The following is a 26321-nucleotide window of genomic DNA, read 5'->3' as shown; positions in this document are numbered from 1 at the left end:
CGGCGGCTGTGGCTGGGTCCTGGTTGCGGCGCCATGGCGGTGCACGGCCGTTACAACCTAGCATCGAGTACGTGGTAGCCAGCCGCCGCGACATTGTTTTGGAGAGGAGTGCGTCGGTGGTGGTGAGGAGAGCGTCGGTGGTGGAGAGGCTGGTGAGGCGGAGGGCGCACTAAACAGGCGGAGCCAACTCGCCGCAGAGCATTCGAGGCGCCACATTTATGGCGGCGTCTGCACGTGGAGAACTGGTGGCTTCATCGACAACTGATCGCAGAGTATACGAGGGTCGCATTTAGATGGCGCCGGACGTTGAGTCACTGTCATGGCAGTCCTGCACCTAGAATCTGACATGGCGCGAGGCGTCGACACACCCGATTCGCGCCCAACGCGTAGGGACCGACACGGGGTTACCGACGTTTATTGTGGGTGACGGTGTGAGCCTAATTTTACCGCCGGCCACCAAAATACTATTGAAAGCACTATTAGGCTCGCCGGTGGAGATGCTCTTAGTAATGTAGCAAAGCAACAAAATGAGTGGAGGAAGTACAATAAGAAAATGCCATTGCCGCTCTCACTTGAATTCCTAGAAAACAATTTAGAAACAATGCGTTATTTCTCGCGGGGTATTAAGAATATGAATATGAGGAAGTGCAATAGAAGAATGCCCTTGCTGCTCTCGCTTGATGATGGATAGAAGAATACCGGAAATTTTGGTGTTGAATATAACATCATTTTTTTATAAAAAGAATATATTAATATCGTAAAGATACAAAGTACACCCAATATCTGCAACAATACATTGCCCTAACGATCATACAAATGCATACCACCAAAAAAAAGATAAGAATTACCGAAAAAATGTCCCGCTATAGCGATCTATTTCTTATAACAGCGAACCAAGCACCACCAAAACAACGCAAGAAATCCATCTTCACCAAAAACGAGCTTACCTATGTAAATGGAGGCAGCGAACCAGTTTCACAGATGTGAGCAATTGCCCAATGGCCTACCGTTTGAAACAAGTACGTTGTTTTATTTTCGACAAATCTAATCCTTAGACAGAACTACTTTTTTGTGTGAACTTTCATCAAAACTATTCTAGAATCTGATCGGTAGGTTTGGTGTCAACGAATATCGAGTCGTAGTTGTATAGGTCGACGCGAACAAAAAATGTTCGAAGCCATTGCCATTGGCGCCGACCTCACTTCGACGCCATGCGGCTTGGTGCTTTGGAGTCGCATTGTGTTGGCCCCGATGGGCACAATTTTGGCTTCATTCTTTTGGCACTCGTTTTGTACCGACATTTATATATTCGTCACTATCTGGGGTGTGTATCTTAGCTACGCAGAGGCCGAACCTAATACTTAAACCCTTTTAAAGTAATAAAACACACTTTATCGAAAAAAAGAGGCGTGAAAGAGAAATTAGTTTCATCCAGAGTCAAATTTGTCTTCTTTTCTGCTACTTAAAGAGCCTGTATTGTTTTCGTTATCTCCTAAATGAAAATCGATCCCATGAGAGTCGCTTAAAGAAAAAAAGAGTCAAAAAAAAAAAAAAAAAACCGGGCGTGTGCGAGGGGTGAAGAAACGTGACTGCGTTGCGATGACGCCGCGCGCATCCCGCGAGACAAAAGTTGGCCGTAATGTGAGAAAGCAGTAGGGCAGGATGAATGGATGTGGAGCTGAAGCTTGGACCGAATGATTGGAGAGCTGGGTTGATGCTGGGGCAAAGCGAGTTCAGATGTGCGGCTTGATTGAGGCATACGTAAACGCCCCAATCATTCCTGTCTCTGTCTGCCACCTCACCACTTCGCTTCATCATTACTCATGTCTGCTGCTGCTTCATCGATGAGCAAGTGAGATTAGGATTAAGATAAGAGTAATCGAAAATGATGATTAGCGAGCCGGGGCACAAGCCAAGCCAAAGCAAAAGAAGAAGGAAGAAAAAAAAAAGACTAAAGCATGGTCGGAGCGGCCGCATTTAAGGCATGTGCAGTTGCTGGCTTGGCTGGGCGGTGGACCCACGCGCACACACCGGCCTGCCGGGTGGGACCACGTGCGTGCCATGTGCCGTCTCACTTGCTGTCCGCTGCTCCGTCCGTCTCGCAGCACACCTGTCTAGTTTGGTTCAAGTCGTGTTTAACACAGGCCATTATTTATGGGACCAAAATGCTTCTTAATCGTGGCCGCCAACATAACGAGCTCACCAAAAATGGTGGCTACTGCTTTTTAAGAAAAAAATGTGTCATGAACGAGAAAATGAAATCAAACAATAACATATGGATAGTCCGGCGTCGCCCAACCCTACCAGGGCGATTCCGCCGCCACCTCTCCGCCCCCTCCCCGTCCTCCTCGTCGCCCCCCAATAGACTCACCGGACGGTGACCCCAAGTTTCTCTTCCGCCAGATGAAACTCAACTCTATGGGGGAAATTCCGAGTTTTGTGTCCTCCATCTATGTCTAGCCAGAGTAGAGATTCTCTCTAGCTCACCTCAGTGCTAGCTTCTCCAGGGGTGGCGATCCTTAAGATCGTGGTCGGTAGCTTCTTCTGGAGTCGATGATTTTCTGATCGCAGCTTATACAAGTGCCTAGTTTTTCAAGCTTTCTCCTAGACGAGCCTTGCTACACCAGAGGCCCAGAACCGACATCGAGCGTTGGTCATGGCGCACCATCGGGGGATTCGAAAGAAGTTATTCCCTCGTGGTGGTAACCGCTGCACCCAGCGAAACGGCAATACGTCCCCATCGGCGAGACTCGACATCTATAGGAGATGGGGTCAATAGTGCCATCATCGGACGGTAATCTTCCCACATGCTAGCACGTGGAAGCATGGAGGGTACCGGTGCCACCCATGCAAAGGGAAGGACAAGTGCGACCCGATGAGATCTGATGGCGGTGGGAGGGCACCGTCGGATCCCGTGGAACGACTGTGAGTACGTCTCCAACTCCTATGCTTTGGACACTTATGAGTCGTGGAAATACAACCCGTAGTGCCACGACGAGTTCTTGCACGACAAGGATGACGGTGCCATGGACCAGGAGCCGCTGATCGGCAACAATGACATATTGAGAAAGGAGTTGGAGGCGGCCGTGAAGAAGGAGGATGAGCTTCCGCCATCCACCTGAGCCGAGCTACCCTTAAGTTGGCCATCGCTAGAGCGATCTATAGCACTTGGCAAAGTAGGAGGGCCTCACCTTCATGCTATGTGAATCTGAGCTAGCACAGAGCAGAACAACTTCGCCTAGCCGTAGTCTTCATCGACATGGCTGGTAAGGATTAGGCAGCAACGGCATTATCTACGTTTTGGTTTATTTATATTTATATGGTTTCTGCTTTATTCAACCTATATATATTCCGTTTTAATATGTCATTTAAAAAAAAAGATACGCCTATTCGTTGGGTTGGCCTCCAACCCAAATAGACAAAACGAGGATGCCGCTTCATTTCTATCCGTTGATCGCGATATGACTATGACGGACAAAAACAAATACTCCTTCCAACCTATCAAAAGTGTCCCAACTTTATTAAAATCTAGATACATCTAAATACTAGTATGTAGTAGTAAATATATCTTAATTTTAACAAAATTTAAATATTTTTTTATGTAACGGAGAAAGTAGTACAATTGGCATCAAGGTGGATCTGATCAACTCGAGGTAGTACGAGTCCGCAAACAAAGCAAGCAATTCAATGCGCGCGCAAAATGAAACGAGAGGTCGCTGCTCGCGTATGGATCCACCCGTGCGATGCTATGCAATGCGTGGAACTATACGTGAACAGATTAATGAATCGCTAACGTACTTGGCACGTACGTGTCCCGCAGATTCGACGGGGAAGGTGCACACAAAACCTAGTACTCGAGATTCTAGAACAGTACCATATGACCACCTCTTTGTTCCTTTTTTCTTTTCTTTTTCTCACCCGTGCGCCTTCCGTGATCGCCTCCCCCTGCGCCGGCCTCCCCGCACGCCCTCCTTCCGGCGAATTCCATGCCGCGTCTCCCTATGCATCTCAACCTCGACTTGGACTTGATGGGGCGAATATGTCCTACAACGCGTTCCTAGGCGAGAGGCGGAAGAGGGGCCGTGGGATTCCAGTCGGCAGTGCTAAGGTATCCAGTATGCTCGAGGAATTGGCGGCGCGCCGGAGGTCGCGGTTGGGAGATCCGGTCCGCTCGATGGGAATGGTTGCGCGCCAAGGGCTGGTCGGCCGCGGTCACGAGAGGTAGATGTGTCGGTTTGGTGTTGGTCAATGGCAGCAAATTCGCCGAGGGCGATTTTTAGTTGGGTGGAACAAGAGGCGCCTTTGTCGCCGCTCTACCTGGTACACGGGCACGCTCTACCCAAACCACCACCGCCTAGAGGTGACTGTGGACAAGGGGAGGGCGGGCACGAGTTCGTAGGATGGTGGGCAAGGGGAGGGCGAGCGGCGGCCTCTGGTTGACGGGAGGAAGCCCACAATAAGGTCGGAGGGAGACGGGAGGAAGGAGATGGGAAATAAAATGGGTGGCTGACAAGTGGGACCTACCTCTAACTCTGCTCATCCTCTACGTTGGTAGCCACGCCAGCTCTTACAGCTGGCTCCACCAGACAGGACTGCCATCAAAATGTTGTTAGATGTCAATTAGTGCAATTTGTAACGATGTGCCTTTGAATCGGTAGTTTTTTGAAAAAATGGTAAAATTGGTAATGACCTGTTACTTTATGCCAAAATATGGTAGATTGCTATTACTTAGGGCACGTTTGGTTGCCTGGGCCTAATTCGTGGCTCACTGGCGCAGCCGTGCAAGCACACATGTGCGTTCAGAATGAGCCACGTGCCTAAATTGGTCTGTTGTTTGGTAGATCGGGTTGCATCGGCTGGGCCAAAAAAAACTTTCTGTTTGTTTGCCTGCAGCCAAGCCCAAATCTCGATGTAGATGATATTAGGCATGTTTGGTACCATCCAGGCATGTCTACGGTTACCTCTTCTCTATGACGGGTAGCCTTACGCCATGCTCTCACCTCCCATCACACAGAAATCACAGTTCATGATAGTTGCAATCAGTTCACGAAATCATCCCTTGCTACTACGAATGGTAGTTCATAACACGATGCTCCCTCGCTACTACGAATTGCAGTTTATCATAATGGGGTCGTTCAACATACGGGGATCGAAAAGGGTTCGAGAAATAGGGGATCATAGGGGTTCTTCTTCTTCTTCTTCTTCTTCTTCACTTCTTGTTCTTCACTTCTTCTCAGATGGTGGTATTGCCTCTGGCTTCCCACATTGCGTCTGCCCACTCTTGCCTCTTCACCTTCCAGGCATCATCGCTTGCTTCCACGCCATGGCCTCTTCATCAAAAGTGACAACCTCTTCGAAGAACTTATCCTCGCCCCAACCTAGGATCCAGTTGTGAAGAATGCAGCAAAGAAAGGACCAGCTTTACCTGAGTGTCAAACGTGTGGAACAGTTTCTGGTCAAGGACTTTGAACCTGTTCTTCAATGCAGCAATGGTGTAGTGCTTCCTCCCATGGAATGCTGCAGACTTTGATCTCGGTACCTTTGTAGTGACATGAGTACCATCAATAGCCCCAATGCAATCCTGTAAAAAGATTAGCACACAATCATGTTTCTGACAGTAGCACACATCTGATAGGTAGAAGGAACATGATTTTGTACTCACCCTGAAATAGGGCAACCACCTGTAGCTGTTCTTGATCTTGGTTGGTGTGTTCATTGATGCTGACTTGATCATTTCACCTCTGAGCTCCCCAATTGCGTACAACACCTGCTGGAAGTACCGAGTGATAGTCTCCGTGGATCGCCTGGATGTGTTATGGATGACTTTGAACCTCTGGTTATGACCGACGACATGAAGAAACATTGCGACTTGTTCTTCGACAGATGTGTGGATGCTATCAGTCAGCAGTCCTCTTTCCCTGAACGTTTTTACAAGTGCATAGAAAGGGGCTCTTCTCATCCGTAGCATCTGGATGGCCTCTACGTCGTTGCAGTTGTAGATGTTGTTTAGGTTGGCAATCCTCTCCTCTCTTGTGCACCATCAAGATCCAGGCTTGTATGCAAATGATGAGTGCTGCGGCGTGATGCACAAGATGGAGCTGGTCGGTCTACTCAAACAAGATCTATGCATTATGAACGGTCTTATCAAACCCAACCAGTTCTACGAACATGAATCGAACACTACAGTAGAGCAGAGGATTTTCCCCTTACCTCCGTCATGGCGGATGATGGACATGGCCGAAAGCCGCCGCAGATGTGCGCAGGCTCCGCCGCGGCTGGAGAAGAGGACCCTCGTCCGGCGCTGGAGACCGAAGGTAGATGCGCATTGCCAGATCTGGATCGCTGCCGCCGCTAGTAAGGAAATTGGGGGAATGCAAAATTTGGGAGGGGGCTAATGGAGAGGGTAACCGAAGAGGGAGGTTACCCCTACCTTTGCCGCGCAACGCCACTGGGATTTCGGCTTCTCCCGCCATGTCGAGGCGGAGCTCCCGCGCGAACGACGTTGTCGATATTCGTCTCGTCAGGGCCTGACCCTGAAGAGACTGTCAAACCGGGCGTTCCTCCGGGGCCTATCCCAGGGGTGTTTTAAAACACGTGCTATGCAAGAACGCGAGTGCACCCAGGAACTAAACGGCCCGAAATTTACTGGGCCGATGCGAGACAAGGGCATCCAGGCTACCAAACGCGCCCTTATAGTTTGCTCATTTCCCAACCCACTCAGCAGACGCGACACACTCATGGAGTGAGTAATGAAGAAGATTGCAGGGTTAATATGCCGTTCAAACACTCTACTAGCCGGGAGTAGACTAATCGCCTGGGCCAATTAAACCGTCCCGTCTCCCAAGGGATACATACCACCACTAAAACACTAGTTAATGGTGGCCATCATTTGGCCGCCCGCCGCGGTCGTCTCCGGTTACTATACTACAGTGGCAGCGGGAGGAGGAGATCCCTTGAGGTGCAGCCAACCTAAACAAAACCCAAAGCTAATCAATCAACCATTATTTTACTATCTTAATCCCCTCTCTCTGTGCGTCAGTCTCTAGTACACACTCCCCTTTCGCAACGGCAGGAGAGAGGAGCTGGATCGAGTATAGCTCAGCTCAGCAGCCGCCAGGAGCAGTGAGCAGTGAGTGAGTGAGGTGAGAGCACCGACCCCCACACTCCAATGTCCCCTTGCTCCCCCAGGGGAAAGAGAGGACCCGTCTCTCCCTCCTCCTCCCCGATCTGCGGCGACCTCTGCTTCTTCTTGCCCAGGTAATCCATGCCGCCTCCTCCCTCCCGATTCCACCTCCTCTCTTCTTCGGCGCGTTCAGCAGATTTGGGGTAACTGCTGCGGCAGGGCGGGATTCCAGCGCAGACGCTTGGCCTTTCCACCGACAGAGGCGCGCGCGCGCGCGCGCTCTCCTTCTCTGCTTTTGATTTGCAGAATGTAGCTTCTTCTTCTTCTTCTGCGGTTCACCACGCGCGCCCCTGCGCGCTCCCTGTTCTTGCTGGGATAGCCATTAGCCAAGCTGGGGAGAGATTTCATACCGCGCCCCCAAGTCGCTATCTTTTTCTTAAGCTTGATTCGTGAGCGAGATCTGCCGTGCCGAGTGAGCATTGCCCTGTTTCCCCCTCGCAAATCTGGGGCAGTTTGGAATTCCGACCCTCCTCGCCCTTTTCTTTTTCTTTCCCTTTTGTGCCAAGTATTTTTATTCACTTTCGCCTTTTCCACGGGACAAGCGATGTGATGTATATGATGCCTCCTGCTCTCCCAGTATTTTTTCGTTTCAATATTTCATTGCATATATAGTTTGTCGTTTACGCTTGTTCATGGTGGGATTTCGGAGTCTTTTCCTCCTGCCTGTTCTGCAGATTTAGTTTTTTCTCTGCGGGCAACAACATCACATTTAATTCATAATTGCCAAAGCCTAATCTTACATCGTTATCTTCAGGTTCCATCAATGTGGCAGGATTCTGGCATGAAGCGCCAGTCGCATTCTAGACTGAGACCAGTTCCTGAAATTCCCTACACACCTTGCCACATTAATGGAGAAAGTGGCAGCCAGGACAGAAGGCACACTGAGCTGAAATGCTCAGATGGCAGCTTGGGGGAGCCTCGCTTCAGCCACATCCCGAATTTCCACTGCAAGAGCCTGCCGACAAGGCGCCGCCTCACGAATGCAGAGGAGGAGATCGCTGTGGCAAAGCGTGGCTCCATGTACCAGAGCTCTAGCGAGATCAGCAGGATAAGGAGGATCCAGGAAGGCAGGAGGAAGATAGACTCGGCGCCACCTAGAGGGGACGAGTTCCTGTCCTTTGACATCGTCGACTCGTCCTCTCAGCCGAGCACGAGCGGAGGAGCGTACCTGTTTTCGCACCAGGGTCGGCGATCGGAGGCTGCCAAGACTTCTGTGGAGACCCGTAGTGTTCGCCGAGTGTCCAAGGACTTTCTGGATTTATCGTTCCGTGAGCTCCCGGGTGAGGATTTCAAGCTTGACCGGCCACGGATGGACTGCACCCTGTTGAGGAACGATGCGTGTGATGATGGTTTCTTGGAGATATCTCTTGAGGAAGAAGAGTCCACACAAGCCCCCTGCAGAAATGCAGCTCCGCATTTGCTAGATGGAGAGTCCGGTAGAGGTGCCATAGCAGATTGTCGGCAGAGGGCTGGTGTATGTCCTGGCGAGATGGACTGCGGTGACAGGGAGAGGGTTCCAGTAATTGATACTCCTAAGCCCGTATCAGCAAAGACAAGCGCTGCTGATGGTACAAGTCCATCTGTATGTGTCCAACATGCCACGGAGAACATCGGTAAAGCTCGATCAAGTCCTTTCAAGAAGATGCTGAACCCTATCATGAAGTCCAAGTCTGTTAGAAGCCCATCTGTTACTGAAAAGGAGTACTCCAGCTCTACCGCTGTGCCAGGTAGCAGGAAAAATGGTGTACCCCGCAAGTCGTTACTGAGTGATTTCTCAAGGACCGAACGGAGCCAAGCATCTTGTTGCCAGCCAAATGGAGAAAGCCAGCTTACTGCGGCTGCTTTGTCACCTGCTCATCTTCGAGCAGTTCTTAAATTCGATTCCAAGAATGGTATTCCCTTTTATGAATTTTGTGTTGAGGGCCCGGAAGAATCCATTTCTGCCAGGTCTTGGGAAAGTGGGAGTGAGCTGAACAGAATCTACACTTTTCATAGTGGTGGTAAACGAGGAAGCACAGCTGGAAGGTCCTCCAAAGATGAGCGCAGATGTTCACCTCCGACTGTAGGCCAGATGCATGTCTCATCCTATCTATGCTCCGAGGTTGGAAAAGATGGCACTCTGAATAATTCTGTCAACACCGAGTTTGTTTTGTATGATATTGCTCATGCAAGACGAAGTTTTGCAGCTGAGGAGAAGACTCAATGTACAGAGACCACTCAGCCAAAAACTTGCGGTGTCGTTGATAAATCGTTCTGTGGTGACTATCCACAGCAGATTAATCTGATTGACCACCAACACAATGCAAGAAACAATTCAGAGGTATCAACATCCCGCCCATGGTCTGAAGAGGATCTTTATCCTCATTTGGAGATTGCAGCAACTGTCATCCAGATTCCATTTAATAAAATCAAATCCAAAGAACTCGATAATGGTTCATCCACTGGTACTATCAAAGTGGTGACATCGAGTGGGCTGCATGGATTATCGAACGATAATGATGCCAGCCCGTCACCCTTGCTAGACAGATGGAGGTATGGTGGGGGGTGCGATTGTGGTGGATGGGACATGGCATGTCCACTTGTTGTCCTTGAGAATGCTTATGATGATAACTGGGTGGATTCCGCAACGAAGGAAAGCAAGCATCCTATGGAGCTCCTTGTTCAGGTGCACCATGCAATGCAACCCTTGTATATTAATAAATACTTGTTCATTTACTTAGTATTATGCACATCTATAGTTTCTGAGAATAATGAGTCAGGTAGGATAGTAGTTATTTCCTAAAAAGATAACACGGAACTGATCAAAACATCTTAAAGATGCTAACTAATTAGTTTTGCTCCTCAAGACAATTATACTCAGATCAATTTGTATCTTTGCATTACGCTGTAAAACAATTTCTTTCAAATAGGACCTTCTTTAGGTAAAATGCAACAATTTATATCGTTGCAAAGTTTCATTTTAAAGGTCAAATGCAGCTAGCTGGATTTTAGGAGCATAAAACTTATTTTGGCATCTAGTCTAATCTTATGCAGTAGATCAATTGCCCGAGTTAGCCGGATACATCCATATATTGATCTTACTTCAAACAAGAGCAGTTTTTCATGTCTGTCCATTGTTCAAACAGGGTAGCAAAGAAGAGCTACCTGCCCTTTCCATGAAAGCCAACGGGAAAGGACAGCTACTGGTGGATTTTCACGCGTGCCTATCAGCACTACAGGCGTTCTCAGTCTGCATCTCTCTGCTGCACTGCTCCGAGGCTTCGACGGCGGTCATTATCGAGAAGGGCAAGCACAAGCTCTACTCGAGCTCACTCAAGATGCTCCTTGAGGGGGAGGTGATGCACCTGATTGAGGCTGTCACGGCAGAAGAGAAGAAGAAACAGAGGACGAAGAGAGAAAAGGCGCCTCCATCTGTCGCGTTAGACCCGCGTCACCCGCCCTTTTCTCCACTGGGAAGAGTATAGACTGAACTATGTGGTGCTCTTCTCATCATGTGTAAGTGTAACATTATCAGTCATCATTTGGCTTGATGTCCATATTCTTTTGTGATAGAAAGGGTAAATTTATCTTGTTCATAGAGATGGAAGGGGGTTGCATGCAGTAGTTTCTAGTCTAGGTTTTAGGGAACCAGCATGGCCATATGTTATTGGCTGAAGGAAATGCATAACAGAAGAGGCTGCTTTGTACAAGAGGGTGTCAGTTCCATGTTCCAACAGAAAGAATATAAATAAAAACAGTTGGCCACTGCTTCTGTATACTTGAAAGGCTCACCGTTCTGCTAAGTGCTGTGTCATTTGTGCTCATTCTTATTCTGCATTTTGAAGATTTGAACTGAGAACTTGGGAGTATGCACAATGTTTTGCGTTAACGATGCTGGAATGGAGCAGGCCACGAGGTAGGAGTTAAAATGCTGCCTGGATCTTGGATACTCGTTTTTGTTTGTTTGTTTGTTGCGTTCCAGAATCCTATGAGTTGACTGGAGGAAAAAATGTTCAAATTTTCTGAGGCTGAATGCCTGGGAGTAGGAGCTTTGGCAGTAGAAAGATGTTCCTCTGCACATACATCGAGCTACAATGCTTAACATGTACTCCCAGAACTTGGGTTTGGTCATCCTTCCTACTTTTTTCTGGTACTCTCCTATCAATTCTGGGAATGCTATTTGTAGAAAATACTACGATTAAGGTTAATGTAGATACTACTGTTGCAGATCAGATGGATGCTAATATGCTATGCTGAAGGAAAAACAAACAGTTGTCGGAGGGACCATGTTTGGATCTTGACCCAGCTTTGGACTTGGACCAGAAGACGCCTGATCTTCTGCAACGTGCATGCCTTGCCTGCCGCAGGCACTTCATTTTTCTTTTTCCAAGCAGCAGCGCACTTTTCACATGCCAGTGATGGGATGTGAGTGAGCTAATCACGGGGCTAATTAGGTTCCTGTGGCCACCGAAGATGGGATCATTAGCACACTAGTCACATGCTCCACATAAAGAGAGGACAACGTGAACATTCTTCTCTGGTGTTCCAGCTTTTGGTGAAGAAAAGCATCGAAGCGGCAGGCTTAACAAAGCATTATTTTGACTGACACAGATTGAGTACACTAAATTTGACAGTGTCATAGAAACTATGGCATTAGATGGCTTCAGTGATTTGCTTCAAGGATTAATAATGCCATACATAGGCCAAGGGTAAATTAAGAGTAGAGTACACAAGTTGCATCCTGTAGCTCCATTGCATCGCTAAAATAAACACCTCAGCGGCTCAGTTTGTCCATTGAAGGAAAATTCTGAAAGGAGTTGGTCCTCACAGTAGAGGCTGGATCAGGTCAACACATAACTTTCGCTGATGTGCATCGACCCTGCATGTAAATTAGGCAATTCAAAACCAGTTTGAATCACTATCTCAGCATAAAAAAACCATAAAGTCATCGCCCATGAAAATCAAACAAGACACCTAACTCACGTTAAATCAGAAGCTTCTTTTACTGGCTACCCAGTTGTGCAATGTAAGGATGCATGCACAGTTGCACACAGATTCAGCACTAGATTTCCCCCAAAGAAAATCATTATTTTAGCATATTCAACAAACTATTGGGGTATAGGCAGTCAGAAACTCAGAATACTATATGGGGCATCACATTGCCATTTGCGAAAACGTATGGGGCATCACAAGGGCTATTTCTTTAGCAAAACAAAAGAGAGAAGGAGCAAGCTAAACTAAGTTAACTAACCAAGATAAGAACTTGCTTACCGGAACTAAGATCAACGTTGCATTAAGCTGCACTCCACGAAAGGATACTCCTTGAAGACTTGGTGCATTTTCGTGCACCAATCGTTACCTGTGGTGGCCTCACCTGACACCCACAAGCACATCTTTTTAAGCATTGGTGCGCATCTAAATATCACTCTTAAGAAATCAAACTCATGATCCTCCCCTACGAAGCCTTTGATTTCCACTTCTTCAAGATTGATCAAGGAGATATCTTTGCTTCTCCAGTTCTTGGGCTCATCGCAGGGGCAATTTACTGGGCACTTTTCTTTCACCTGGAACAGATGTGGATCACTACAATGTATTTACCTGTGGTCCGTAATTAAGACCTTACCTAGTACTACTATTTTTTTAAAATTGGGTTGAAACAAGTACCAAAAATATGTAGTGTAGTTTGAGATATATAAGCAGAGAAAGTATTACCTGGTGTCTGATAAATTGGATCTGAAGTCGTCGTGTAGCAGCGCGGATCCGATGCATCTCCAGTAGATGCAACACAAACGGTCCAAAACCGTGCCTATGCGATCTCCAAGGATCATCATACACCAATGTGAGGTCCAAAACAGCGAAGTCGGTAACGAGATGTTTCTCTATCTGCTGCTGAAAGTTGAGCTGTGCATGAACCGGGCCCTGCCAAAAGGTAACATATCATGAAGAAGTTCAATCTAGTCGTGGTGAAATTAATTAAGCCAGTTGAGCAGGACATGAGATATACACGAGCAGTGATTTTAAGGGACAGGACATTGACGTTGGAGAGCTGCGACGACCTTGAGTCTTCCCCGGCACAGGTGGTCACCCGCTGTCCGAGGCTCTCTGCAGCATATAAGCGCGCCATTGAGAGGCCCCAAGGAGCAAGGCCAGCACCCTTGGTGGCATACGAGCAGCACCATGATACCTTCTCCAGAAGTGGTGCCACCAGGGACACGCTGAGCCTGGCACCGGTGTCGGTGCGGAAGAGCAGCGTCAATCGCTTGAGCTTGGGGGCCTCGATGTTGATCGAGTCTGTCCACCTGCGAGTTTCATTGGTCCGCAGAAACAGCTTCTGCAACGACTCCGACCGGATGTTGATGTCGGCGCCTAGGGTAGCTTGGGTCACCCTGAGCACGCGCAGGCACGGGCAGTGGCGGACCAATGCGGCGAGGTCGACGCGGTATCCCGAGAGGGACAGTGTCTCGAGCTTGGGGAAGCCGCCGGTGGACGGTGGCAGCGTGAGGCGGAGGTTCAGCGCATACAGGTGGATGGAGGTGGCTCGGTGGAAACGTGGCAGCTCCACGTCTGCGCCAACGTCCAGGCGGCGCGGGAGGGCCAGGTGGAACTCCACCGGCGAGAGCCCTGCAGCGGCGTGGAGCAGCGAAGGGAGGCCGGCGAGCACCCTCTTCTGAAGCCCGTCCCTGGTGAAGCCGTCGTCGACCCCGGCCGCAGCTTGGGCCGAGTCGAACGCGATGTCGAGGAAGGGCACCCCAGGGCCAACCGCTGCGTCTCTGAGCGACGCGAGCGCCGATCCGAGACGATCGAGCGCGACTTCGCGGAAGGTGATGTTTGGGAGGCGGGTCCAGAGGCCGCGCCACCGGCGGGAGAGCAGGCTGGTGCGTGCGGCGGCGGCGGTGAGGGGGAGGCGGCCAAGGACCTGGAGAAGCAGATCATCTGGGAGGGCGCTGATGAGGTCGGCCATGACGGCGCGATCCCTCCTCCTCTCCTCCAATGCGATTGCAATTCGGAAGAGACGAGATAAACCCGGTTGTATTGAAACGATAACAATTTTGAAATAGTTGTGGATTTATTATGTTGTTCTATATTGTTTGCACATACAAAACCTGAAATACATGTAATCACGTCCTGTCTGAAAAAAAAATAACGGTAGTATATAAAGTCGACTTGTTATACGAGATTTTGCAGGTTAATAAGTCGTACGGGTAATTTACACTCCAAGCCACTATTTTTATTTTGCGAGTAGAAGGGGTTTTATATTAGGGTGTGACTAATTCTTAGTCGACCGAGAAATAATTTCGTTCTCAGTTCACTAGCACTAATCATGAGGAAAATCTTATGATCTATATAATTTGTTTAGTTGCATTCTCACTTGCAACTAAAAACAATCTTAGTTGCAACTAAAAAAAACTCAGTGGCAATCCGGCTTACAACTTATGTGCACGAATAACTATGATTTCAAATGGTGTAATATTTAATCGAGCACGAACTCAGTTATTAGCTTAGCTAAGAAGTAGCAAATCCCTTTGTATTAAGCAATAAAACTTACAAGCAAGTCTTGGCCAAGACAAAACTTCCGATCCTGACCAAGCCAAACAACCGTGCCCAATTATGTCCTCGCGAAGTTTGCGAGACACTAACTAGCCCTATTTGCGAACGATTCACGTTTACAAAGAAGTATTGTGTGTCTATCACAATTAATTAAAAAAATCTACTCGATCTGCGCAAGCGGCGAGCGATCTTGAAACTTTTCATTGACTGATGAGATCAAACACAAGCAGTCCAGTTTTACCTCAATTGTAAACTCACTTTGATGTAAAGAAAAATTTAAACCTTCTTCGCATTCTCTTGCCTCAGCTTCCAAAGGCAACTTGCGACAAGCAGAGAAAATAACTTGGCCATCGTCTTCTTGAAGCACCATTCCATCTTCTGCTGTGCCATCCTTAACTTTAACGGAACCATACAAAATCAATGCCTCCAGAATGCTTGAGATAGTGTCCCCAAAACATGCTTTCACTCCGCTTTATAAATAAATCAACAACACCATACAACAGTTCGAAAAAAATAAAATGATGAGGCAACAACGCAGACATGTCCAACGAGAAAGTAAAGCGATACAAAGGAAGACAACTTCAACGAAGCATGGTGACATGCAACCGATGCGCCCTCTGAAGTTTTCCCACCATGCTACATGTGCTGTAATTTTTGGGCATTTGGCCTTTGGCCCATGGCCCATTATCACGCGGCTGAGCTGTGGAAATTGGCTCATGGGTCGCAGCGGCCTGGCCTTGCTGAGTTTGAAAACCAGGATTCGCGCCTGCCAATCCAACTGAGGCTTGCAAACGGTTAAAAACCGTATTGATGGGGATCTCATTAGCTTGATGAGCAGGATTAGGGCCCCAAAAGATTTTCCCCAGTTGATCCTCCGAATATTTGGCCGCAAGCAGCGCCTTGATTTCTTGTAAGTGCCCATCATCAAGGGAATCCAAAACAGAGGCAACAGGCTGATCATCAAGACCAAAACGGAAGCAGCGTAAAATCTGTTGCCAATCAAACCCAGCAAGAATAGCTTCTGAAAGAGTCTGTTTTTCTTCGTCAGATAGACAGTGCAGGAAGGTAAAACTGGGGGGTTGAGCTGGTCTGGGAGCAGGCCTTGCAAGGGGGACTGTATTTGCTCCAGTCAGAGGCTGGCTGACAACTGCAAAGATACGACTTCTTGCCGACAACTGTCCAGGACTGGTGCTCTTCGTGTTCCCAAAGACGAAATTCCCGAACAGAATTTGGACCTCCATTACCCCACAGGAGGAAGAAAACATCAAAATCCTTACACTTAAAATGTCGGAGGTTGTTAACAAAGAAACCAACTTGCTTATTGCAGACCGAGAACCTGAAAGTTCTGTCACGCAGGTGCGAGACCTTGAAATCCTGCGGGATACCACCCAGACACGCTTGCAGAAGCAGGGCGACCATGGCTGCGTCCAGACGATGTTTTGAACGACCAAATGAAGCCACCAAGAAGAACTCTTGTCGACTATGTGATGCCGAGAAGGCTACTGGGCAGTGGAACAGATTCCAGACTTGCTTCTGCAGATTAATGCCAGGGCGGAGATCTAGAGCAGGGCCACTCTCATGATCCGCCATTACCCGCATAGAGGGCTGATCTTGTGAGCAGATCTTGACCCGGTGACATGGCAGGGAGATCTCAGAGCCCAGAGAGATAACCTCGCCGGAGCGGAGGAAACAGGCGTCAACCAGAAGCCCCTCCTGATCCATAAGGGCAAGCCGCCTTGCATGCGGACGGAGGTAGAGAAAGCCAGAGTCGGAATCCGCGGAGAGAGGACGCTTGGAGAGGAAGGAGCAGAATTTTACCTGCCAGCGAGCTGGCGCGCCCTCCATGGTGCCCGTGGAGAGAGGGAGGGGCGCAGGGACGGCAGGAACACACCCGATCACCAGCGATCGCCGGTGGGAGAGATCCCAGATCTCATCGCATTGTTCTGCTGCCCCTTAAATTTCCATTGACTTGCCCCTTTCAGCAGGACCTGGGCATCTCTTCTCCTTTGCTATCGCCTCGACGACATGAGGATTGAGGAGAGTGAAGCCTTGGGGTTAAGCTTTGGGCATGTACATGGTATATATAGGGTTCAGAGGGACGTCGTTCTGGTGCGTGTGACATGTTCATGCTGGAGAGCGGCGCAGTACATCGAACCTCTACTCTTGGACAAAACGTCACTTAGTCTACATGAAGTCTGTAGAAATTTTGTACTTTTGATCAGATGGCGTGACGACAGTGTTCCAGACAATGGCATGGGTAGATATGGAAGTTAAAAACCAAATCCATTCAGGAAGCAAAACCCAGTGATGAATAGTGACAACGAATTCTTTCGCAGAAAAAATAATAGTGACAACGAATTTACCATTACTATTCAAGCACATTTTGTTATCTTCTTTGCTACCAAACAACTACGAATTTGAGCTCCAAACAGTATACCATCGCTCGCGCCGGTCACATCCGTCACACAGCGCTCATAACGGCAGTCCCTTTTCCTTTCGGTTGCCTTTGATGACAGTTTTCTCGCCTTGCCGATGACTAGGTTCTCTGCTCCGGTCTCACGTCTCAGTACGTGCAGGAACTCGGCAAAAACCCCTCCTCGCCGCTTACATCTCTTCAGTAGAAACACCTCCTCGCCAAGCCGCCGAGGTTTCATTCAAGTTGGATTAAGGACCGATACAGCAGTGTGAAGACCATAATCATTTGGGAGCTCAACTTGGGCTGCCCTGCATAGACCCTGCATGCAGAGGAGGTAAATCGAAACCAGTTTTGGTCAGTATCTTGGAATGGGAATATGGAGTCTTTGTGTACAGAAACTAGAATGTCAACCACAGAATAAAAATATGCATATCTCGAAATATTAGAGCTAGCAGTTCCTTCTAATATGTCTGATTGCTTGATTAATTAAATTGAGACAATTAGCTTCAGATAATCTCGCAAAAACTTCTTTTATTGTCTACTGAACGTACTGGCGCAAAACCGAAGGGTGCAACAAATAGAGACGGTTGCATCAAACAAATGGGCAGCTAGTAACGTGAGGAGACTGCATAGACTAGAAAGTTACCTAAAAACTCTCACTTCCACCACTCAACTGTCATTTTTAAAAGAACAAAAAAATTGAGAATGTATGCTTACAAATTGAGCAGAAATAGTATACTCAATGAAAAATCAGCACTTATATAGCATACTCAGACAACTTTTGTGATAGAGTCAGAACCAAACATCAGTGGACCGGACAAAAAATATAGCCTCTCATTCATGCAAACTAGCAATTTTTCCTGGCAGACTAGAACTATACTTTGTTTGGAAATAAGTTTATAGGATGATGGTTTAGTCCCTGGGCTCCATTACAGGAAACAGAACCTAAACAAAATACAAGCATTAAGAGTGGTAATACACCACCTAAACATATAGAGCGTCACAATGACCATCCTTTAGCAAACAAATAGGGGCAGAGGTAAGCTAAATTAAGTTAGCCTGGAATGGATAATTGACATGTCAACAACAAATTCTAACCACCCCTACACACTTTCACAGCATGGAAGGCACTGAGTGACATGGCTATAAAGGTTTGAGAGCAGAATATAGACACAAGGTTAACATCAATAATCTTATCCTTAGACGAAACTGTACAGAAAAAAAAAATTGTTTCATGTAGGAGTGTGTGCATGGAACCTGCTTACCAGGACAATGATCAACACTGTATTCCACAGAAGGATAGGCCATGAAGGTGTTTTGTATTTCTGTACACCAATCATCATTTGGTATGAATCCCTCTGACAGCTCCAGGCCTACTTTTATAAGCACTGGCGCACATCTAAATATCAATTTCAAGAAATCGAACTCATGATCCTGCCCTTCAAATCCTTTGATCTCCACCTTTTCAAGATTGGTCAAGGAGATAGTCTGGGTTGTCCAGTCCTTTGGCTCATCACAAGAACAACTCACTAGGGGTGTACATCTGCCTTTCATCTGAAACAAACGCGAGTTACATGCTTCATCCACTATTCATATCTAATAAGCTCAACAATGTACCAATAACCTTTTTGTCTCTACATATTTCCCAAATGTAAGCACATCGAAAATTACCTCAAATCTCTGGAGGATGATCTTACATGCTTCATCCACTATTCATATCTAATAAGCTCAACAATGTACCAATAACCTTTTTGTCTCTACATATTTCCCAAATGTAAGCACATCGAAAATTACCTCAAATCTCTGGAGGATGATCTTAAGGCTGCGTGTAGCAGTTCGGATCCGATGTATTCCAAGTAGTCTCAACATAAATGATCCAAACTTGAGCTGTTTTACGGTGATTGGCACGGAACTTAGGTTCCGTCTAATCTGATTTAGGTTCCGTCTAATCTGATTTTTCGTGACCGTTGATTAAAACAACCCGTAACAATTATTTTACTTCGACGATCAAAACTGTACATGCGAGTGGTTGATTTTTTTTTTTTATAATCCCATCAGTGGATATGGGTCAAACATCCGTTCAATGGAGCGCCGCCGCCACCTCTTTCAACGGAGAACCACCACGGTGTGTGGCGCTCCTCATCGAAGGCCCTCATGAAGACCACCCCACGCCTCCCAGAAACTGGAGATCTCGATCCTCCCGGCGCAGATCCCGGCCGACGCCTGACCAAGGACTTCTCCGCGGCCATGTCTGTTGCGCCATCGCTCTCTACACCAGCTGGATCGGAGTCCCAGCCACCATAGATGGATCGGAGTCGGCAGCCGCTGCCCTCCTCTCCTGCGGGATCGGACAACATTCGTCAAGGTTAGTCAATTACTTCAAGAAATTTGAGGCCGCCAGGTACGCGTGGTTGCCTTCCCTTTGGTGCTAGTTTGGTCGTTGCGTGATTGATTGCTTTTATTTGAGCAGATGCAGCCATACAACGAGTATCTCCTTTGTAGTTTAAAGGAAAGAGAAAAGGAAAGAGGAATCTAATTCAACAGTTAAGCTGCTAGTACCGTTTGGCTATGGTGTGTTGCAGCAGATGGCTAGCAATTTCAGATTTTTGTTGGGGTCATCATCTCTTAGTAAACTATCCTTGTAGTGAACAATATAATGTTTTGAAACATTTTCTGGTCGTACCATGTTGCTTCCTGGCAGACATCTAGTTATTGGACTGCTTTTAGTGCCCAGGTTTCTATAGAGCGATTAGTATCTAGAAGCGGCATTTAGCTTTTTGCTGAATAGTGAATAGGGTAGACTTGTGCAACATGTCAGCCTTTGGATAATTATTTCAATCCTTCCTAGCTCAACTTACTTCGGCTATACCTAGTGATCTTGACTTTTTGTACTTGCATACAGTGAGACATCTAAATGTGAAATTTATCTTGGTCTTGTTGAACCTTGTAGCTAGACTCTGATATATTCAATGTCTATTTCATTTGATGATTACCTGGTTCTTGTAGGTTCCAAGTAATCAGATCGAAGCTACCATCTCTTTATCCGCTCGACAGTATAGTCAAGAATATTGGAAAATATTATCACTGCTTGTATTAAACAGTTATTGCTTGACAGTATAGTCTCTCCATACTCTTTCTTACTCCTGGCTAGTTTTTCTTTATGAATGTACGTGAGTTCTTCATATTCATGACAAAGATAATGGACCAGTTTATTTTTATAATTCGAGCCTGGCTTTGGCATCTTAATGATCTCAGTTCTCTTTTGTATGTTCTAATGATCTTAGGAGGACCACAGGGGCCAGCAACGTGCTAGCAGGAGCACAGGCCGGCAACGCGATGGGCTAGCAGGAGCACAGCAGCTAGCGACACGCTGAATGATAATGTAGGCGGAAATCCTAGACCTACGGAATTGGACTTACGGGCTCACCTTACGGACATACGTGGAAAAGTTTGGTTGGTGCAAATCTTTGGCCCTCCTTGATTTCCGGGTTGTAACCCCACCGGCTGCTATCCACGTGTGTCCGTAAGTTCAATTCTGTAAAAATGATGTGCTGCTAGAATGGCCATCTATAGCGTGTTGATGATGTAGAAGTGATGTTTTATGCGTGTGGTTATGAAATGCTCACTAGATTGCTTTGTTCACTAGAGGCTTTTGTTTTCAACTGTTGCAGCTGTTTTTAGTGTGTGTTCCAAATTTTGATGAGTAGTATGTCGAAATACAAACAAGGATGTTAACTGCTGCCTCAGTTCTCTGCAGAACATTAGCTCTAATAGATATCACTATATGGATGGAATACACATATACATAAGAAAGTTCAAATCATGTCGTCAGCTTCTCCTTCGGCGCCACCATGTTCGGTTTTGCCGGCGTCTTTGATGGCTTCGCCGGAGCCTTCATCTTCGGTGGCATGGCGGCGAGGCGCAGGAGATGGAGCGGCGGGCGGGAGAAAATGAGCGGCGGCGGGAGGGGAGAGATTTGGGGGAAACCTGTAGGGATTGGGGTCGTGCGGAAGATAGGAGGAGCCCACGAACGGAATCCGACGTGACGCGAGGCGCCGGCGGGCCTGATCGGTGCCCTCTTCGTAGAGCCAGCGCGGATTGCTGGTGCTTTTATTGGGCTCCAAATCTTCCTGGCGCTTTTTGGGGCGCGCCGGTGTGAGCCCAATTTTGGAGATGGCCCCCAAATCTCTATCGAGGGTGGGCTCGCCGGTGGAGATGCTCTAAGTGTTTCATGCTTGATTGTATTATACTTCTTGACCACAATCCCCATAGTTTAGGAAAAGGGCCTTATCGGAGATCTGAAGTTGCGCCACTGCCACCCGCTCCTTACCGAACGATGTCACCGGCGAACGACCCGAAACCACACGACACCATAGTTGACGACCAAGAGGAGGAGGAGAATCCCCATGGGACAGAGGAAGATGCCATCACTGATGACCCGAAGGAAGAGAAAGAGGATGAAGGTTGCTACGTGAACCGAGGGGCGGGCGGGGGACGGGGTAAACGGGGTACCGACACCTCTCCATAATCACATCGGCGCCGGCACCCCCCACACGGGCCAAAAAACCAATTCACCTGACGCCGTATGGGGGACCGAGTGGAGATGCTCTTAGATATCACCCATTCACCACCCTACATATCATGGGTACTAAGAAAGGTCTACAGCCAAAAACCGCCAAGTACTCAAGTAGGTTAGCAGGCCGGTGTATGTATTTCGCATGCAGCGCAAGCTGCAAGTGCAAGGAGAAAAACATACAAGTGTCATGTTTGTTCAGTTTTCAGTTTTACATTGTAGGTAGTATATTACAAAACTATAATTTCTATTCCCTAAACGTACAGAAGGACCATCTTAGTTGGTTAGAGGCCTCCATCGCGCGTCTTTAGATGAATGGTTCGAACCCCCTTGTTGCGAATTTATTTAATTTTTCCAGCGCGAATATAATCACCCGTGACTTTAAGATTCGTGCATTCTCATCGGATGCTATGGCCACTCAAAAGGATATTCTTTTTTTACAATATTCGTAAAATATATTAGAGGTTTCGGTCCCACAAATTTTGGTTCCGGTCCCATATTTTTGGTTCCGTCCATCTGGTTCCGTCTATTTACCACCATTAGATCGAGGTGGATGGATGGTTATTAAAAATACCAATCACTGTAAAACTTGTATCCAAACTTATGTTCTGGTGTCATGAGGTGTACCTCTAAGCCAGAGAAGTCCGTAATCATATGTTTCTCTATCTCCGTGGCAAAACCGGTCTCTGTGTCTGGATAGCTGCGTGGACACTGGTAAAACAATTTTCGAAAGTACATCATGATTTATGATCAGAAGTTTAATATAGTTGGGAAATTAATCCAGCAAGTAAATTGAGCAGGAGATCGAGGAGACATATATACATACTCTGGCAAACATGTGTAGCCAGAGGACCTGAACGCGAGGGGCGTCATCTCCCAGCTGCCCATTGCTCTTTTCTGTCTCCAATCTTGCTGCCAAGAGCCCCCAAATGCCAAGCCCGATAAAAGCTCCAGAATACATGCACCGCCAAGAGACCTTCTCCAGCAGTGGTGCCGAGACGGAGACGCTGAGGTCACTGCCGGTGCGGAGGTGCATGGTCAATTGCTTGAGCGCCGGGGCCTCGACATGGACACGTCCTGTCCATGCGCCCATGACATTGTTTTCCATGATGAGCTCCTGCAGCGAAGCCGAGCGGATGATGATGTCATCAGCTGGGAGGAAAGCGTCGACCACCTTGAGCATGCTCAGGCGCGGGCAGAGGGGGACCAAGGCAACAAGGCTGATGCGGCAGCCAGAGAGAGATAGGCTCTGGAGCGCAGGGAGCTCAAACTGCGGGCCAGGGAAGCAGAGGAACGCCGCGTGCAACTCGATTGAGGTGGTGACATGGAAGCAGGCGGACAGGTCCACGTCAACGTAAGGCTTCTCTAGGTTCAGCGGGTGACTGAAGCGGAGCGCAGCTGGCGAGAGCCTCGCAGCGGCGCGGAGCAGTGAGGAGACGTAGTTGGCAGGCCACCTTCTTCTTAACGAAGATCGGAGACCTGCCCTTGAACTTGGAGAGACACGGTTGACAACGTCCAGTACCGCAGGGACGTGGATGTCTAGGAGGGAGAGGGACGCGGCGCCGGGTCCAAGTGAGGAGAGCGCCGCTAGGAGCAAACCTGGCACGACATCGCGGAAGATGAGGTCAGGGAGGCGGGTCCAGAGGCCACGCCACCGGCGGGAGATGAGGCTGGTACGCGCAGCGACGCCGGCGCAGGGCAGACGGACGAGGACCTGGATGATCATGTCGTCCGGGAGGGCGCTGATGAGGTCAGCTCCTCCGCTGCTGCTTGGACCACCAAGCTCCGAATGTCCACCATGACGGCGTGCTCCATCCATGGAATAACTGCCCTCTGAAATCTGGATGCAGCACAGAAGAGCAGGCGGCGGTGAGCTGACAGGAATGGTGCTGAAAAAAGACGGAACAAAAATATCTTTAAGCAGGCCTGGTGAAAATGTGGAATGTCCCAGGGAGAATTGGTTCCTTGGGCTACTAATAAAAGAAATATGGGTATGATTAAAAAAGTATAGTGTCCTCGCTATGTTTTGAAATTACGCAGCTGGCAGCTGGAGCGGAGTTCTCTATGAGCAACCAGGGTGGTCCGTGGACAAAGACACTTTTACAATCTAAACTAAACGCTTAATGGAGTTCTTAATTATATACACTTGGGCACCAAACAATGTCCAAAGTTCCATGTGTATCTTGTTTACTTGGCCTGCTCGGCCTCAATCTTCAATCTCCGCCACAGGCTACCAATACAGTTAATTTATGGATCCTATGCTGAAGAAAAGAGACAAAGACTTGGAACTTACAGGAAGAAACAAGATTTTTGCCCTTATGACCACTGGCAGCTTTGGCCCCTTCATTATTCTTTGCCCATTTCAAGTAACCATCTGATGGTCTCACGGTCACTTTTTTCAACATTGTTGTGACCCCATCTGATGGTCTCACGGTCACTTTTTTCAGCATTGTTGCACATCTGAATATCAGTTCCAGGAAATCAAACTCATGATTCTCTCCTTCGAAGCCTTTGATTTCTACACTTTCGAGATTGGTCGAGGAGATTGATTGGCTTCGCCAGTTCCTGGGCTCATCACAAGTGCAATTTACTGGGCATGCTTCTTTATCCTAAAAAGATGTGAATCACTCCAATGCATCATAGATGCTCCATAATTAAGACCTTAGATCAAGAGTGTATCTAGATTTCTTCAGAATATATAAGCACCGGGATGAATTACCTCTTTCGACAGGACGATCTTAAGGCTTCGTGTAGCGGTACAAATCCGGTGCATCCCAAGGATATGCAATGCAAGTGCTCCGAAAACTTGTCCCCTTGTCATGAAATGTAGCTCCAAAATAGAGAAATGGATAATCGTATGTTTCTCTATCTCTGTGGTAAGCTCTACCGCTGCTGCCTCGGGGAAACTAAATGAAATCTACAGAAATAATTCAGCCTTTGAAATCTATGGCGTCTTAACAATAGAATATCATGTTGATGCAAAAGCATTTCATGTTGTTATCTTTCTTTAGATGGTTGATTGATGCGACCCATGAGTTGTAGCATTATTTTGTAATCATCAATCTTCAATAATGAAATAAAATGGGCGTGCGATGCAGATGACGGGCCTCTCGAGCGCGGGGAGCATGTCCCGTGGGTCGGTGTAGACGCGCGTGGTCAAGCCTGATGGAGGCCGGGCGCAAGATGCAGCCGGAGCCACCTGGGCGGTGAGCCGGGGAAGGCGAGGTAGCGGAGCCCGTGCAGGTCGATGGATGTGGCGCGGTGGAAGAGCGGCGCCTTCACATCCATGTAAGAGCGCGTAGAAAACTTGAACCGGAGGGCGAAGCGGAGCTCCACCACCGGAGAGAGCCTCGCGGCGGCGTGGGGCAGTGACAGTGTGTGTGGGTGGCAGGATGGGGACGGTCAATCGAGGAAAAGGAAAGCGGTCGAGCTGCTCTTCCATTCCGCGCAACACACGAGCCGGCAGCAGCAGCAGCAGCTCCGGGACGTTGTCAAGGGCAGAAGCTCCAGGTTGCCACGCAAAGAGGCGCTGTTCAAGACGACCACCAAACTACTACTCTATGGTGCATCATTCACCTGCAAAACACACACACGCACATGAGGATCAGAATTGACTATTCATTCAAAGAGACGACGAAGCAGATGAAAAAGGCTTTGGCACCCATACCTCGGGCACCCAGATCTCCTCGTACTTGCGGGCGATGAGCATCATTGCTGGTGCGACCCAACGAGCTCCGGATCCCTTGGAGGAACCTGTCGGTTGTGACTATGCTGGGTAAGTTTTGATATAAAAAACAAGAAATAAACCACTAAGCAAGACAAGAGCGCAATGACACTACTGCTTTCCCCAGCTAGCAGCTTCAGAACACAGTGCCCATGGTGGCCATTGCAGGCACCAAAACAACTAGCTGTTCTGTCGCCGGAGAAACAGAGCTCCGGCGACAGAACAGCTAGTTGTTTTGGTGCCTGCAATGGCACCCTTGCAACTAATATATGAAACGCGGTACCTTATCAAAAAAAAAACTAGCTGTTCTGTGGGAAACAAAAATAACGCAATCGGCATGGATGGTTGACCCCCCAGCAGCACCAAATTGCTCCACGAGGCTGTCATTTTTGGCGCAACAAATCAGGGAGCACACCAAACTAGCTAGCCACCTACCTAACACAGAACACGGACGAAATCCATGGGAAAGGCGGCCCCTTTGTCTCTGACAAAATCAACGGACTCGATTGAGATACCACATACCAACACCTTGCCGAGCCTGACGGCGGCGTCCTCATAGCTGTCCTTCCGCTCCTTGCCGCTGCCGCGGTAGACGAAGGTCCGCCAAAACTGCTCCGACGCAGCCGCCGGCCCGCTGCCGAGTTCGGTCGTCTTCGCTTGCGGCATGACTCAGCCGCCGCATGAGGCTCCAGCACCGAACCCGTCTCGATGCTAAGAGGAATTGTTCAATACCTCCACCAATCTACCACTCCACAGCTCATCTTTCACCTGCAAAACACACACACATGTGAGGTTCAGACTTGACAGTTGATTCAATGAAAGAGACGAAGCAGATGACAAGGCATTGGAGCCCATACCGCGGGCGCCGAGACCTCGTCGTACTTGCAGGCGATGATCA

At 48.1% G+C, this 26321-nt stretch overlaps 2 protein-coding genes and 2 long non-coding RNA genes across 4 annotated transcripts; 2 read left to right on the top strand and 2 right to left on the bottom strand.

Moving 5' to 3' along the window:
• The first annotated feature begins 7048 nt into the window (after positions 1-7048).
• LOC127297404 (uncharacterized) lies at positions 7049-10938 on the top strand. Its single transcript, XM_051327711.2, has 3 exons — positions 7049-7257; positions 7938-9848; positions 10309-10938. Exons 2-3 carry the CDS (start codon positions 7947-7949, stop codon positions 10645-10647), a joined length of 2241 nt encoding a protein of 746 aa, XP_051183671.1. The 5' UTR covers positions 7049-7257; positions 7938-7946; the 3' UTR covers positions 10648-10938.
• A 627-nt stretch (positions 10939-11565) lies between these two features.
• Positions 11566-13073, bottom strand: LOC127348159 (uncharacterized). The gene is made up of 3 exons (XR_011744251.1): positions 12875-13073; positions 12434-12726; positions 11566-12041 (listed from the first exon to the last, which is right to left on the bottom strand). It is a non-coding gene; the product is annotated as an uncharacterized lncRNA (long non-coding RNA).
• Positions 13074-13111: 38 nt separating this feature from the next.
• Positions 13112-14123, bottom strand: LOC139830115 (putative FBD-associated F-box protein At5g56690). The gene is made up of 2 exons (XM_071818421.1): positions 13169-14123; positions 13112-13116 (listed from the first exon to the last, which is right to left on the bottom strand). Exons 1-2 carry the CDS (start codon positions 14121-14123, stop codon positions 13112-13114), a joined length of 960 nt encoding a protein of 319 aa, XP_071674522.1.
• A 5030-nt stretch (positions 14124-19153) lies between these two features.
• On the top strand, positions 19154-20865 carry LOC127297403 (uncharacterized). Its single transcript, XR_007849138.2, has 2 exons — positions 19154-19491; positions 19597-20865. It is a non-coding gene; the product is annotated as an uncharacterized lncRNA (long non-coding RNA).
• The last annotated feature ends 5456 nt before the right edge of the window (positions 20866-26321 follow it).

This window comes from Lolium perenne, chromosome 4 (genome assembly GCF_019359855.2).
Source record: "Lolium perenne isolate Kyuss_39 chromosome 4, Kyuss_2.0, whole genome shotgun sequence".
NCBI lineage: Eukaryota > Viridiplantae > Streptophyta > Magnoliopsida > Poales > Poaceae > Lolium > Lolium perenne.
Note: the sequence above shows the minus strand (reverse complement) of the source record. Positions and strands in the feature narration are given on the sequence as shown.

Bases quoted from the DNA above. Each gene is read 5' to 3' on its own strand.
- LOC127297404 (XM_051327711.2), top strand. From the start codon at position 7,947: ATGTGGCAGGATTCTGGCATGAAGCGCCAGTCGCATTCTAGACTGAGA. The intron at 9,849-10,308 runs GTGCACCATGCA...TTGTTCAAACAG, and splicing joins CTATGGAGCTCCTTGTTCAG to GGTAGCAAAGAAGAGCTACC.
- LOC139830115 (XM_071818421.1), bottom strand. From the start codon at position 14,123: ATGGCCGACCTCATCAGCGCCCTCCCAGATGATCTGCTTCTCCAGGTC.